The sequence below is a fragment of the Purpureocillium takamizusanense genome, chromosome 5 (genome assembly GCF_022605165.1).
Source record: "Purpureocillium takamizusanense chromosome 5, complete sequence".
In the NCBI taxonomy this organism is placed as follows: domain Eukaryota; kingdom Fungi; phylum Ascomycota; class Sordariomycetes; order Hypocreales; family Ophiocordycipitaceae; genus Purpureocillium; species Purpureocillium takamizusanense.
Window position 1 is genome coordinate 1,059,406 of NC_063072.1, and position 15,485 is coordinate 1,074,890.

Below are 15,485 nucleotides of genomic sequence, written 5' to 3' on the forward strand. Positions count from 1 at the left end.
CGCCCAAGCCGCCCCACCCATCGAGGTGTAAACCACGGCCCACTGTTAGGTCGTGGTATAGCCCCCTTGCCAGGGCGGTAGAGTTTCTTGTCGCCGGGGTACGAAGGGGAACCAGCTCCCCTTTGCGCTCTGATGTCTGCGACGAGGTATCTTGACAGTAGCCCCCACTCTTCGCGCGCCTCACACTTCCGCCCCGTCGCACAGCGCAACCGGTTGTGCTAACGGACGGGGCCGCATCGCGCGGCGCAGTGCGGCTGCATCTGCGACTTCCAGCCTGCACTCCCCGCTCGTGCCAACATTTAACTCGCTGGCTCGCCCTCTGTTGCATCTCGTCAATCTTGTCCGTCCCACCACCTTTGTCTAGATCTTCGCTTCCCTTTCCGCGAGCTCCGCCACGGCATCTCAACTTGCGAGCACGTCCCGCCCGGTTTACGCGACCCGCGTACATAACTACCACCGGGGGCCTGCCTTTGGGCTCAATCCCCGACTACTAGCGTCATCAGTCCTCACGACTCTCCCACGTCGCACGGCCGCCGATTCGCCTCCAGCCTCGCTTTCCCACCCAAACACCCTTCGTTGTCACAGCCAACTCCATTGACAGTTGCGAATTTGACCTTCTGGTTTGTGGTCGCACTAACATTAAATACTGATCTTGCTTTTTTGTTGCTTCACATCGCTGCAGCTGTCGTCGTCTCTCGCCTCTTTACGCGATATTTCGCCTTCAACATGGCATCCTTCAGTCGCCAGTTCTCCACCGCCTCGCCAGTTCTCGCCATGCAACCGCAAGCTTCTCATCAGCACTCTCTACACACTGGCTTTTCGCATCAGCATCCGACACATGCACCATGCAGCACCGCGCCATCCGATCAGCCTGTGCCACAATCCTCGGCTCGCACTGCTGGCAGGAAACGGTCTCGTGACGAAGCCGCGCACAATCTCGAACCAGACGCGCCGGAACCCACTCCGTCAGAACAACAAGAAGAGTGGGTGTACGGAGAGGGCATGGTACTCATCAAGCCCAACGTCGGTTATGTTGCAGACGCAAGCAGTCAGTCTGGTACATGGCTGGAAGAGCAGATGGCCGCCGAGGAGCGAGAGCGGCACCGCCGAGAGATAGAGCAGCGCCCGATCCTTCGAAGTCACAAGTCGCAACGAATCGACGCCAGTCTCGAGCTCGGCGCGCCACCAGGTGCCTTCAACGGGGAACCGGCAGGCGCGCAATTGTTCAATGGCACTATCGCGGCGACGACCACTGCCGGCGGCCCGGTTATTGATGATTGCACCGTGCAACTCGGCATTGGCTGGAGGAGGATCAGTGACGACGAGCATATTCAAGCAGCCGCGCGAGGCTGGGCTCGCTTCATCGAGAACCACTTTACTCTCGGCAACGTCCGCATTTGCCTTGAGAGCAAAGGCCTGCAGTCATATCTCGTTGAGTCGTCGGAGGGCTACTTCCTCTTTGCCGAGGACCTGCGGTGCGGGCGCTTGGTCAGCAAGACTGTGGCTGGTGCTCTTCGCAACCTGCAGCAGTCCCCCCCCGTCTTTGACGGTGTCGAAATCGAAATGGGGTCCAACAGTGTCCTAGCCAGCATACCGTCAACTGACTCTGAGATGAGGATAGACTAGGTGCTCACCCTCGATCGTGGTTGCCCTGATGAGGCATTCTTCGTGCTTCTATGGGCTGCACGCGAACTTCGGAACATTTGCAACCAAAAGAAGGTGAAGAGGAAGTGTTTGTACAGTATCGACCCTTGTCTCGCGGTCAGGAACAAGGTATCTGCGCGCGTGGGTTTCTAAATTCACAGTATCAATAGCATCATGTGTCTGAACTCCGACTAGTACTATAACATACTGAGATCTGACAGTCTTAGTATGGTATTCTTTTCTGGTGCGCTCCCTGCGGCAGGCTGGCGAGGCCGTAGAGTGTGTCGCCTTGCATCTCCTCTACCTTAGGTGTCGTTCCTGTGCTCGTGTTCATTCTTTTTTGCCGGATATGCCAGACCAAGCCTGTGGATTGACACGGCTCCTTTGTGCTGATCAAATTGGGAGTCGTGCGGATCGCCCTATCTCAAGTTGCCCGCTTTGCTTACCTCTGTCTCTCCCCACCTCAGGCCCTGACTTGCCTCACCGCAGTACGACGCACTAGCACAGTCAGGCGCATGGTATATGTGCCTCCACCCACAAGAACTTTTACCACCGTGGTGATCGCTCAGTGTATCTACGTTAGGTCGCCAGAAACAGTGCCTACCTACCAGGTAATAGTACCAAACCACACCTTGTTAATTACCTACAGTAGGCACTTGCTCCACGAACCTCTGTATCAGGCGGGTACCTGTTGGGGATCTCGATGGCGGGAATTACGTGGACTCCTCATGTAGAATTGGCAGCCTGGGCCACTTTGCTCATTGACCAAATAAAGCCTTAACAACCAGAACTGTCCCTTTGTCAGGCGTCCGGACGCTTTGTTGTAACGCTGCTTGCTGGGACGATAAAGGCGTTCTGCATTGCCAGCCAGGAGGTGGGTCACTTTTCAAGTATTAATGGTACCTACTAGTAGGCAAGCTCCCTAGAAGGTACCAAGGTAGGTGCCAAAGATACCTCAATATAGACTTCTTTCTGGTAAGTATCACATTATAGTCAAGTACCCAAAAGCCTGTCCGAAGTGTGGAGCTCTCCATGCCTTCACCCTGAGAGTTGGTACCTCAGAGAACCTGGACAGTGCCTCGCAACCTGGGTCTTTAGTACCTTCAAAGGAGATGTCCGCCTTCAGTACTACCTGCTTCATAGGTACCTTATACACCTAGTAGAGGTACCCAGTGGGTGGGTGTCGGCCGTTGCTCCGCGCGGCGCGTTCTGGTGCCGCGCATTACCTGTAGTACCATGCACCATGTACCATGTACCGCCCGCCACCTCAGCGACCAACGAGTGTCTGGGATGACCTGCTGATGCAACCGCCATAAAGTACTTCACTCTCATGCGGATGCTTCCTCGTAATAGGCGATTGTCCTAGCCCAGCGCGCGCCGAGATATACACATTCACGACACCGCACACATTCTTTCCAACCCGCCCGCTGCCGCGTCTCGCGCCTCCGAGATTGTACCTGCTGCGGCCGTCGCGCGCGCTGGCCTCGGCTCTGATAGTCTTCGGTACACGCGGGGGGGACGCATGGTGACGACGAGCCTGGCCAAGGCAGCGCATCGCGACGACAGCGCCGATTACAACGACGACGACGACGACGACATACACACGTGCAGGCCATCATGTCAAAACCCAGCCAGCTCTACCTCCTCGCTGATCACATCAAACTCTCGTTGCTGGAACGTCAGCGGGCCAAGAGCCTCCATCTCGACAGTGACACCCAAGATGGTCACCTGTCGCGGTCGCTAGAGCAATTTCGCGCCGGGCTCACATCCCTCCAGCAACAGAAGTTGCGTTTAGAACAGACCGGTGACGAGAGGTACGAGACCCCCCCCCCCCTTTCATTGCGTCTTCCCAAGGGCTGAACGGCTGATCCTGTTGTCGTCCTGGCCTTTCAGTGCCGCGAAATCCATCACCGACTGCCTGCCCGAGCTTCAGAAACAATTCGACGACCTCACGGCGCAGTTCCATGGCTTCTCGTCGCCATCTACGGAGGCGACGCTGACCCGGGCCAACGCAGAGGAGCTGGCCGATGACTTCGCCCACGCTGTGTCGACATCAGCCTCGGGGCCGGGCACCAGGAAGTCCAAATCGGTCCGCTTCAGTGATACACCATCGTCCCCTCCAAACGAACTATTCGGTGCGTACCGGGATGATCCGACAGTGGCTGACACAGCTGGCTACCGCGACCAAGCCGAGGATATGTCCAACCAACAGCTGCACCAGTACCATTCACAGATCTTAGAGCAACAAGATGAGCAGCTCGACCGACTAGGCGAGTCCATCGGCCGTCAACGCGAGCTGAGCATGCAGATTGGCGATGAACTAGACAGCCACGTTGCCATGCTGGACGAGGTTGAGGCAGCGACGGACCGCCATCAGGGCCGGCTCGATCGGGCCAAGAGGACGCTGGGCAAGGTGGCCAAAGGCGCCGGCGAGAATAAGCAGATGACGGCCATCATCGTTCTCATCATTATCCTTGTCCTCTTAATTGCGATTTTGAAGTAATGCGACTGCTTGGCATTTCTCCGTTCATACGTGTTCGGCAGAAGCGGATACTCACCTGACTGCTCTAATACTTCCAGATTCTCAGCAGCTCCAGGCAGCCTTAGTAAACCTATGGCTACAACGGGGCGTTCAATTCTAGTCTACTAGGAGCAACTGTCTCTTCACTATAGAAAAGAATGCGATTAGGCGGCGCAAATGTACTTGTCATGACTTCATTTGCAATCATACCAGGCCGTCTCAACCTGTGCTGCGAAGCTGGTAGAAGAGCATCGCCCTCATGCCGCATTACACGGTTTATAGTCAACGAATCACATCCCCATCCTTGGTCATACCATCCAGATCTTCGAGAATGTCGCTGCCACCCAAGACGCCCGGCACGGCTAATGCTGTCCTTGGCTCTGCCGGCCACACCTCATGGAACTTAACGGTCTCATCGCTTGACGCAACCACGATGCATCCCTCGGATCCTATCCCAAAGCCGTTTGCCCTCGGCGGTGACTTGCTCGGCCATGTATATGGAACCGCATACAGCGCTCTCAATTCACCATCCCAAGGAATTGCGGCAATCTGCTGGCAGTCCGGCCAGCTAAACACGGCGACCCGATATGGATGCTCCGGCTGGGCATAACCGAATGTGGCGACAATTTCGCGACGCGTCGTTGACCAAATTAGTGAAGTGACCTGGGCAGCAACAGAAATTGTTGCAAGCGCGGAGCCGGATGATGCATGGAAGAAGTGAATACATTTATCATTGGAGCCGCCTCTAGTGGCAACGAGTTCGTCCCGCCAAGGACAAAAGGCGATGGCCTTCACGGCCGCTCTGTGAAGCCAGAGTTGCCTCTGACACCCGGGCCCGAAGGTTCGTATGCTGTTGATTGGTGTTCGCACGGTCCATTCTTCCGCATCGAGAGTCGAAGATCTCCGCTCTCTGGAATAAGGGCTGGAGAAGACAAGTTGAGGCTGCTCTCCTTTGGCACCATTGCTTCGAGTGACGCCCGTAGGTCCTGATGCTCGACAAGCCTGAACACCGCTTCGGTCTGTCCTTCTGGCCTCTCCAAATAGCTCACTTGCGTCCAGTAGATAACATTGGTTATCATTCCCTCCAGAGGCCAACAATTTACCATCAAAAGACCAGGCGAGTCCATATACCTGCTGGCTGTGGAGGGTGACCTTGGTCACAAGCGACATAGAACCTGGCCAGGTATCTCGTGAGACCTCCTAGGTCATGGGCCATTCGATAACGTAATGATATAGAGTACCGGTCTCGTCGCTAACGATCAGGTCCTCGGTCTGAACTGCAACATCGGGATTTAGGGGGTTCCGTGATGGCCGAAGCGTGGCGACCGGCCGCCAGCTCAAGCAAGTCACACCGTGTGGTTGCTGGACTTCGAAACGTGGTAGTCCATCATGAACTGATTTGAGGACAAGAGACCCATCAGAGCGCCCGGCCGCTAGAATGTTCTTGTTTCCAGACTGAGATGAGAACCCAACAGAAGTCAGCCAGACGTGATCCATCTGCGACCCAGTTACAGCGCGAACACCACACCCCTCAGACCACGTGTACAGGAGGTTTCCAAGACCGACAGCGAGAGTCCGACAGGTATTTGAGTAGGCGAGGGTGGAGCAATAGTAGTCGTCGCGCAAGTTCGGTGCATCCAGTACCCTGAAGTGTTGTCAGTCTCCAATTGGAACTTCACACAGCAGAGGAATAAAGTGGTGAGTACTTGAAGGGGGCCAAGGGGATGGATCTCTTCGGGGCTGAAATCTTCGCGCCTTTTGCTCAGTTAGTGAGCAGAACGTCCAGCGACGCGTCAAGTCACGTACAATGAGTGCTGAAATAACCTGGCAGGGGACGAGATGCCTGCGAGTTCGTTCGAGACAGGACATCGCTAATTGGATATGATGCCGACATTATCGAAGGCAATGGAAGATACAGGTGAAAGTTCAGGATCCTCTGGATAGTGTCAATGTCGAGGGCTGACGCGATACAGCTTTGATAGCTCTCGAGGATATCCCGCGCGCCCGGTTTTCCTACCAAGCAAGACATTGTGAAGAAAGGAGCATTGGTCCCGCGCCGGGTCAGGTGGCCCCGGCCATCGTCTGTTGCCCAAGTACTCAAGACCAAGTTGCCACCTGTCAGCGTATTCGCTCGGCCCATTTGACGATACTGATGCGGACGAAGTTGCTGGACGGCGAAACTGTTGGTCCCGAAACCTATAGTCTCTCCATCAATAAATAGGACACCAAACGAATGCTTTCTAAGAATAACATGGAGGGAATACCTGAATGCGGCTCAGTTGCCGACAGCCTGATAAGAGGAGGTGCAGCTGTCGATTCTGCAGGCCGACCAGTGCGGGAAGGTCTGGAGCCTCGGGGCGGGGATGGAGGATACATTGCAGTGCCTTGCCTTGCGAGCCTCTCAGTACTTGAAAGCGTTCGCGGTAGTTTTGATGTGCGATACCGCTCCGTGATAGGTATCGCAAGCTCTCGAGGAGGGACAAATCTGTCGAGCGCTCGGGAACTTGCGCCGTCTTGGGTCGCCGATGAAGTCTTACCGCCGTCAGGTCCCTCACTCTCGCTCTCCGAGCGAGTTCTTTGGCCACTTTTCGCAGAGCGGCCATGGTTGGCGCGCTTGTGTTGGATATTTAAGTAGCTCCGAGGTTGCGTACCCTCAAACGCCAACTCTGACTCGTCCTAAGGTGCAGGGCCATCAACGGAAAGGAGGCGTCTGCAACGGCTCACCAAGGGCCGTAGGGTGTGATAGTCATCGAATGGCCGGTAGCCAGAGTCTTTTGGGCTTGTAAGGGCGATAGTAACACCCGTGTTTGCGAGCTGGGCGCCAAACCGGCGGATACGTCGACGATTCTGCGGTCTCGTGGTCCCCGAACTGGTGCACTCCGATGAGGCCATCGACTCGCGTCAGCTTGGAAAGCTTCACTTTGCGAAGCCCGAAGCACAAAAGGCCCGACCAGCGCGCTTCTGTGTTTCAAACGGTCGTGAGAGGGTGCTGGGACAGCGCGTCGCGAGCCGAGAATGCAACAGTCTAAGGTGCAGAGTCCCCCTTGCTGCCACTGATATGAGGAGAAGCAGTGGGAAGGCAAGCTACAAAACATTCAGTCTGTTCTGACAGCCAACGGTAGAAATAAAATTCGGCAATGTACTCGTTGTGGATAAATGCATGTGGTCTGCGAGTGCGTTCGTTGTTAGGCGTAGGAGCATAAGAGCGGCGGAGAGAGAGCTGGGCGTTTGGTGAAACCATAGGAAGACTTGCGAAAATACGGAAAGGGTATAGGGGCTACCACGTTGGTCAGGCGCCGCTGCAAGCTTGCAATTGCACGACTAGAAGAGGCAGTAGGGACCACACAAGCATAGAAGGGGTAGGGGTAGGCAGCTCCAAGTTGGTAGGTGGGTAAGTCAAGCTACCTCCCTCGGGGTGAAAGACCCGGCAAGGTAGAAGGGAGGATGATGTTGATGGTCGGAAGATTAATACGTTGGAGGACATTGTGGTGAGATTGGGAAGGACTGTTGCGGACGGGCTGGCTGTGCTTGATTCGGCAGGAGAGCCCAGTTCTGTACCTGCCCAAAGACGGGGAAAGAGAGAGAAGTCAGTTGACACGAGTACCTTTTTAGGAGTATCTCCTGGGCCGCACTCCACAGCAGTGACAGGGGGCATCCCGACGCGCAACTAGGTTACCAAGGTACTGTTTCAGTATCTTGAGTATGCACTTATATTCAGGTCAAGATTGTCTAGATAAAGGTCCTTTGTACAAGAATCGTGGCTTGGGCCTCTGCAGCCTTCGTCAGGGCCGCGCACGGCGGTGAGCAACGCTGCTCAGCACCATCATGCCATACTCAAACCTCAGTAATCCAAATGTAAGGACTTCCTCTCTTTCGTTCGTCGTCAGCTGCTTCACATGCCCTTCTTCATGTTCTCGTACTGTGACTCGGGGTAGCTGAGCCAGTTCTCGGTCGTATCGAGGCCACCGAGGGCATTGACGCTGGTGGAGATGAGCGAGCCGCCGTCTTTGCGGTCCCCGGAAGCTTCCCAGAACATGCTACCTGCCATGCTCTTATTTTTGAGGTACGAGACCTTCTCCTTGACCATGTCGGGTGTGTCGAACGATATGAGCTCGCGACTGCCCGAGTCGTAGGTCCAGGACGCCTTGGCGACGCTGTCGTATTGCAAGCTGGCACCCGCCTTGGGGAGTACCTTGTAGTCCCAGATGCCATTCTCGAAGCTTCCACTACCGACGCCGCCGAACGTCGAGCCGAGTCCGTCCGTTGACTCAAACGATCGGCCGTAGAGGGGCATGCCGAGAACCATCTTGCTCCCGGGAACACCGCCCCCAACGTAGGCATTGACAGCATCCTCTGTGTTGTACTTGGTGGTCACTGAGTTCTGTGGGTTGGCGAAAATGTTTGCCGCGTGGCCGGTAGTGTTGTCCCAGGAGCCGGCATAATCATATGCCATGAGGTTAACGTGATCGACCAACCTGCCAATGTCCTTCATATGGAGTTTTTCGTAGTGCTTGGGCCCGGCAGGGGCAGCAATGGAAAGCTCAAAGTGGTGGCCATTGGCCGCCCGGGCGGCGTAGGCGTCAAGCTCGTCGCGCACGGCTTGGAGCAGGGAGATCATGTTGCGAGCCTCGTCGTCGTTGGCCGGGTACTCCCAATCAATGTCGATGCCGTCAAAGCCCCAGTCCTTGACCAGATTGACCGCAGTCTTGGCGAAATTGGAACGGGCCGAGTCAGACGAGGAAGCAGATGGGAAGTTGGTAGACCAGGTCCAGCCACCGATCGAAAGCATCACTTTCATGTGTCGGTTCGCCTTCTTCAGAAGGTAAAGCTGCTTGACGCAACCATAGATATTTTTGCCTTGGTCATTCCAAGCTAAGACAAAGCGAACCAGAGTTAAAGCCCGAACTCATACCGGTGTCGCCGAGCAAGAGGATATGGCTTACAATCTCCAGGGTAGTGCTTCTCGATGTCGGCATAGGTGTCGCCAGAGACGCTGCAGAAGCGGGTAAGCTAAAGTGAAATATTCTATCATTGCGCAGTACTTACACCGTTCCGTCAGACTGAACGTTCATGAAAGAATAGAGAACGTGCGAGATCTGGGATGCAGGAAGGTCCGTGGGCTGGTAGTTGCGGCCATAAACGCCCCTTTTTGACCGTTAGTTACCGTCATTTGCAGTCTCAGGCTTGCTCTGAATGCACTCGCAGGCGCACCAATTCGTGAAGTAGACGGCGTTGACGTAGCCGCTAGATCGCCTGTCGATCGTCCCAATGTAGGGATCCACGGGCGTTGCGGCGGCCAGTGTAGCCTGGGCCGAGGCCAGAGCTGCCACTGATATGGCGAGAAGGGAGAGCATGATCACAAAGGCTAGACGACGGATCGTATCGTCGGAAGATCTGGCGAGAGGCAGTGCCTGCCGATTATATCGAGCACTGGGTCCGAACAACAGGAGCAATGACGGTGCTCAAGCTGATGGCGGCGAGTACACTATAATGAAGGCGTAAGAGGGCATATTGAGACTCTTATACTTGTACCCAAAGTCATGTATGTTGGCCAGCCTTCAGTCTCACCTTGAGGCCGGAAGTTGTTGAAGCTGCATTGCCGCCGGCTGCTCACTATTGCCCAACGGCTCCGTCATACATACTCGGCGGCGCATCGCAAAGTCGGCGAATCGTGGCCACTCGACCAAGGAATATGGATACAACACTTGGTAACAAAACCCGACCGACCGAAAATTGTGACCGTGCCCGGGCCGATAGGGGGTCGCCAGATGCGAAAGGGAGCCGTCGGGGGTAGGGCCTATCTCGGGCGTCGTCCATACGCTCGGATCGCCCTTGGAGCATGTGAGGGATACTTGCACTATTTTACGTCACGTTACGAAGCTGTGGCACATATGGAGGGGGAGTGGGAGACTGCGATTTCGGTAGCTAGATAGAAGTTACTGTGCAAGGTGAGAGCTTATCCCTTCAACTCTTATTGGAAAACATTTGTTGTCGAAGAAAGAGGTTGTAAGTGCATATAACCGTCAAGACAACAGATTCGCAGCCCCTCAAATCGATCTGCGGTCGGTGCAAGGGTACAGCTGGATTTTCTGAATAACGAGGGCCGAATTCGCAGTTGGCAAAGACGATTGAAGAGAGACAAATATCTTACATGATTGTTGCCGATGTATTTCGGGTATACTGCACATGTTCAAGCGACGATGCGGCGCCATCGTCGTACACCGATTCGCGAAGGTCAGCCGCGTACGAAACACGTAGCACTCGGCGCAACGGTGATAGTTCAAGATACAGCAAGCAGGCGCGTGCATGTGCCTGGTCAGCAGCTGAACGCGAGTGAGGGTATCTCTTGCAGGCACAGTCGCGTGACGCAGGCCCGAGGCGGTGTCTACGCCTTCGGAGACTCCGGGATATACCACCGGAAGCGGAAGAGCTGTACTACGACAATAGGCCGACTGGTACCGAGCAGAAAGGTGCGCAGAAGTGGGCTCGAAGCATCCTTGTCGTGGTATGGCTCAGGGAACGGACCGGGCACACAGGAGACGAAGCAAACGGTACGAGCTGTACCCCTGCGGGCATCTTATGGCACTAGTGGTCGACATGTGGCTGAGGACGGTGGCCTTTTCCAAAGTGAGGTGTCCGATGACGCCTATAGACCAAGTAAGGATGATGTGCCTTGGGCTGAAGGGAGTCATCGGCTCGTCGGATCGGTTGCTACAAGCGAATCTCAGATGGAACCAACCATAGAAGCCATCCGCAGTTGATGCAACATGATGGGTGTAACACGAGCAGGCTTCCCGCAACGGCTGAGGCAACGACGCTCGATCGAGGGCCAATGCCACGGTGCCTCACAGGCGCCAGTGCCTTCCCAGGGGTTCGTGCGAGGCTGTCAGGAGTTGGCCAGTAAAATGGAATGCCGTGCAGCCTCGCTGCCGCCCAGGTCCTTGCCGCGAAGGACACTTGATGCCACAGGCCAAGATGCCGAATTCTAGGGCCTTGCTCTTGATCGGCGTATTGGACTTGCGGCTGGCAATAGCAGCGCCTGCACGTCTCCTGCCTGTCAGCGAGGAAGCCGGAGAGGAAGCGAAACATGGATTTAGCGGCTTGGCGAGCCTTGCAGAGGGCACTTAGGGCTTGTTGGTTACCGCCTCGACAGCTTCGGGCAACACAAGGCAAAGCCTCCGAATGACAGCGGCCGGTCCACGCGCGGTGGATGGCTGCTAGAAGGTCGAGTCGTGGTCTTGATGAATAGACGGTCGTGGTGGATGGGGCATTCCGTGTGGCCCCCCCGACGAGATAGGTCCGATTAGATAAGTAAGCCCCTAAACATAGCACTGCTGTTGGGCCCCCGTTCTCGCCCCGCGCCAGCACGAACTGGCATCAATCTGGAAGCTACCTTGCCCCAAAGTCCAGATAACCTGCGTGGCCGGACCCTGCCTGCCAGCTGTTGCCCCTTGACCGGCCGACGTCGACATGACCAGTGTATGTCCTCGTTCTATGTAGAGTGCGCAGATCAACAGTGTCTGTCGTATTGGTCTGACTGACGCATGGCAACCAGCACGGTATTGCTCGGACCGCCGTCCGGACTCGGACGCAGGAGCAGCTCCAGCAGGACCTGCTCAAGATCTCCAAGTATCGGGATTTGGAGGCTAGCTTTCGACAGCGGGTGAGTCCGCAAGCGCCGTGCCATCTGGTCCAACATCGCTGACCGAGATGTCGTGCAAAGGTGAAGGAAGGCTTGTTCGATCACGACACTTTTCAACTCACCTCGCAGCTTCTCCGGCTTAATCCAGAATACTACACCGTGTGGAACGCCCGCAGACGCTGCATGAATATCTGCATACTTTCACAGTCTGCACCGTCCTTGACACCATCGTGGATGTCCGCATCCGCATCCTCATCTTCTCCCAATCCTGCGCAGTCCCTCCAGAGCTCGTCGCCGGGCGGGCCCCGTGAAGGCTCAACGACCCCGGATAACCAGGCACTCAGGTCCGAACTTTCTTTCACGGTGCCCTTGCTGGTAGAATTTCCCAAGTGCTACTGGATTTGGAAGTACAGGCTCTGGATCCTCGCCCAGGCTATTGTCAAGCTGCCTGTCGGCCCCGCGCGGGCAATTTGGCAAGACGAACTGGGTCTTGTCACCAAGATGCTCGACAAGGACGGGAGGAATTTCCACGCTTGGGGCTATCGGCGCCACGTCGTTGCACAACTGGAGAGCCCGATACTTGCTGGCAATTGCATGGTTGAGTCCGAGTTTGAGTACACTACCAAGATGATATCCAGGGATCTCTCAAACTTTTCCGCATGGCATAATCGTAGCCAGCTGATACCTCGCCTGCTCAACGAACGCGGGGCGGACGACGAAGCTCGAAGGATTTTTCTAGAGACTGGTCAGTCGCACCCCTGGATCATGAAGCCTCCGATCCTCGCCTGCTAACCCATGCCAAAGAGCTCGACCTTGTAAATGAAGGGCTCAATGTTGGTCCCGAGGACCAGTCTCTTTGGTACTACCATGAATTTCTCGTGTCGAACGTGGCCGAGGCCAGAGGCATTGCCACCATAGCTCCTCACCTGCCACTGGCAGATCGCAGGTCTCATGTGGTCTCGCAAATCAGCAACATTCGCGAGCTTCTAGAAGATTATGACGACATCAAAACCATATATGAGGCACTGATCAACTACACCATCCTTGTCGGCCGTTTAGATAATCAAACATTGCACGAAGAAGAAAAGCACGACGTGCAACAATGGCTCGGAAGGTTAAAGGCCCTGGATTCGAAGCGCAACGGCAGGTGGATTGACCTGGAGGGACAGCTCAGCCTGAACAAAAGCTAGGCTTTCCTGAACCCGCGGAGCCAGGCTAGTGCACCACCGTCCCGTCATCGAGACTCGTTCGGCCATCAGCACAAACGCAATATTCACAATTCTGCTACACCTCGAACTTATTCTTGACATCTGGACTTTACCAGGCTGGCGCCCTTGCCTACAAAATGGTCGAAATACTCCAGCAACGTCTCCACTGGAATCATGTCCATCAGTCCCAGTGAAGGGTCGGAGGACTTGAGGACCCGACCGCCAAAGAGCACTCGCACGTAATGTTCGCTTGCGCTTGGCGGAGCTGTCGTCGGTGTGGGGGCAGGGGTTCCGGTCGCAGTGGCAGTTTGAAGACAGGAGCATGCGGATGTTACCGCGTTAGAATCACGACACTGAGATGGCCGTGTGGGAGCCGCAACGGATCCAGAGGTGGGAGTCGGGCGGCCGAGTTCGCAAATCGCCGACGCTGTGGCCGGGTGCCGTATCAAGTGGCGGAGGCAGTTGTCGTGGCTGCAAGCCGAACTGACGGGGCTGGATGTGGGCTGTGGTTGCTTAGACTTGCGTTTGTACAGCTCGAAAACCACCTCAGATCCCATGCCGGGCCACACCATCTCGTCCAGCTGGAGGACCGACAGGAGCCGGGAGACAGAACCGTCATGGGCAATGTTGTGGAAGTAGATGACTTCTGTCGACCCGTTCATGAAAGCGCGCAGATGAGTTGTCAACTCTCCAACCCATACGCCAAGGGACCCCACGCTCGCCAGGAGAGACGACGGGTGGTCGCGGTAGATCTGACTGTATTCCCAGTGGCCTAGACGGTAGACGGCGTCGGCGAGCTCCTGAGTGACGCACGTGGAGGTGTTGACACCGTTGACAAGCTTGCACGGGAGTGGTTTTCCGTGGCACTGCCGAGCCGAGAGATTGTCATAGTAATGATCAAAGGACGCATGGAATCCGCCGTCGTTGGATGGGACCCCCGATATGTCATCGAGGGTGCGGTACAGATTGGCTGATTCCGTGAGGTGCTTGCTCCACGCCGGGTTTCCGTCCGACTTGATGCCGCCGAAGAGATTGCTGGCAGTCTTGCAAGTGTACTGTGGTTCGAGGCTGTCCACTCCCTCAGCCTGTGTGTGTGCGACGGTGCTGTGAGCGAGTGGACAGAAGCGCGTGCCGTGCATGGCAGGGAGAGTCGACGATCAGGGGACACGGACGTACCTGGATCATGAGTGGAACGGCATCGGCGGTCCCCCACATGCCATCGATGACCATGCCGGCAACCTGGCTGGTGATGACGTTGTTGGTGACCCGGTACCGAACAGCAGACTTGAATTCTGCGCTGCGAGCAGGTAGAAAGTGAAGGAGGTCGTGATAGACGCCGTACAGGTCGGCGCCGTGCTGCCACGAATCGACCAGGCCCTCGGCGGTGATCTGGGGGAAGCTGCAGGTGCCGACCCAGCCAGATGGAACGAAGGGGTTCACGGGGGAGATGTATCCCTTGCGGAAAACCTTGGCCGGATCAGGGCCGTCGAGGGGGTCACCATAGAGGTAGAGGCGGGCATCGTCGCAGTCCCACTGATACGACTCCAAGGGGAAGGCATTGGAGGCGTACGGTGTGCGTTTGTGGTGGCGATGGATCTAGACGGACCGGTGAGCGGAAGAACTGCCGAGCTCGACGCCTCCCCACAAGGAAGGGCCTTCTCACCAGCTCAACATATTGGAGCTCATACTCGGGCGGCGGCCGAACGTACTCGGTGCGCCTGACGTGTGGCATATTGCACCAGTTGTATGTCCCATAGCGCTCACTCGGCGTAGATGACGAGTTGTAGATGAAGCCGTAAACGCCGGAGCCGCTCAGCACCGCCGTGAGGTTGTTGAGGCTGGTCTGCCGAGGCGCATGCCACCTATCCTCGACCCCGTCGGCGACATTGGCGGCTCGCTCGACGGGCAATTGCAGCTGCGGCAACTCGGGGAACGCGGCATCGGCGTGTGCGAGCAGTGCCGCGGTGGCGGTGACGACGACGCCCGCGTTGAGGGCGGAGGCCAGCATGCCGGATCGAAGTGCTTTGGTGGTGATGGGTTGCCAAGCTAGAGAAGGAGGAGCACGGACATGCCGTGTGAGAAACAGGAATCAGGATGAGGAAAGGCAGGGAACGCGGGGAGAGTCGGTATCCCACGTTTACCACCACATTGGCAACAGAAGAAGAGCCGCTGAGACGACGTTTCGCTCACGGCGTACTTCTTATACGTATGGCTAATTCTAAACGATGGAGGGGCCCGGCGTCAAGGGTGCGTGCGTCTAGTTACCTGCAATCGCGCTGCAGCAGTCCAGCCATGGTTCGCAGCCCGCGTAGTGTCCGATCCCGGCGGCGGCGTGGGAACCGGCAGAGGGTGTCTCGAAAAAAAGAAATGTTGCAATGAGGGATGGGAGCGGAGACGATAAAATTATTACGCGTCTTGTACACACACAAAGGTCAACTCGAATCAATGCCATTCCACGAAGGTTGAGGGA

General features: G+C 56.1%; 5 protein-coding genes across 5 annotated transcripts; 3 read left to right on the plus strand and 2 right to left on the minus strand.

Moving 5' to 3' along the window:
- Nucleotides 1-268: 268 nt before the first annotated feature.
- Nucleotides 269-1,836, plus strand: JDV02_005900 (uncharacterized protein). Its single transcript, XM_047987236.1, has one exon. The coding sequence runs from the start codon at nt 727-729 to the stop codon at nt 1,624-1,626; it is 900 nt and encodes a 299-aa protein (XP_047843220.1). The 5' UTR covers nt 269-726; the 3' UTR covers nt 1,627-1,836.
- Nucleotides 1,837-2,979: 1,143 nt separating this feature from the next.
- On the plus strand, nt 2,980-4,516 carry JDV02_005901 (uncharacterized protein). The gene is made up of 2 exons (XM_047987237.1): nt 2,980-3,458; nt 3,538-4,516. The coding sequence occupies exons 1-2, from the start codon at nt 3,262-3,264 to the stop codon at nt 4,145-4,147; spliced, it is 807 nt and encodes a 268-aa protein (XP_047843221.1). The 5' UTR covers nt 2,980-3,261; the 3' UTR covers nt 4,148-4,516.
- Nucleotides 4,517-8,057: 3,541 nt separating this feature from the next.
- Nucleotides 8,058-9,519, minus strand: CHT4_2 (Chitinase; the record flags this gene model as incomplete). Its single annotated transcript, XM_047987238.1, has 4 exons — nt 8,058-9,037; nt 9,109-9,158; nt 9,212-9,310; nt 9,377-9,519. The coding sequence occupies 4 exons, from the start codon at nt 9,517-9,519 to the stop codon at nt 8,058-8,060; spliced, it is 1,272 nt and encodes a 423-aa protein (XP_047843222.1).
- A 2,021-nt stretch (nt 9,520-11,540) lies between these two features.
- On the plus strand, nt 11,541-12,997 carry BET4 (Protein geranylgeranyltransferase type II; the record flags this gene model as incomplete). Its single annotated transcript, XM_047987239.1, has 4 exons — nt 11,541-11,666; nt 11,721-11,828; nt 11,889-12,552; nt 12,612-12,997. The coding sequence occupies exons 3-4, from the start codon at nt 11,991-11,993 to the stop codon at nt 12,995-12,997; spliced, it is 948 nt and encodes a 315-aa protein (XP_047843223.1). The 5' UTR covers nt 11,541-11,666; nt 11,721-11,828; nt 11,889-11,990.
- Nucleotides 12,998-13,014: 17 nt separating this feature from the next.
- JDV02_005904 (Acid phosphatase) lies at nt 13,015-15,463 on the minus strand. The gene is made up of 3 exons (XM_047987240.1): nt 14,679-15,463; nt 14,192-14,611; nt 13,015-14,100 (listed from the first exon to the last, which is right to left on the minus strand). The coding sequence occupies exons 1-3, from the start codon at nt 15,021-15,023 to the stop codon at nt 13,105-13,107; spliced, it is 1,761 nt and encodes a 586-aa protein (XP_047843224.1). The 5' UTR covers nt 15,024-15,463; the 3' UTR covers nt 13,015-13,104.
- Nucleotides 15,464-15,485: the final 22 nt, after the last annotated feature.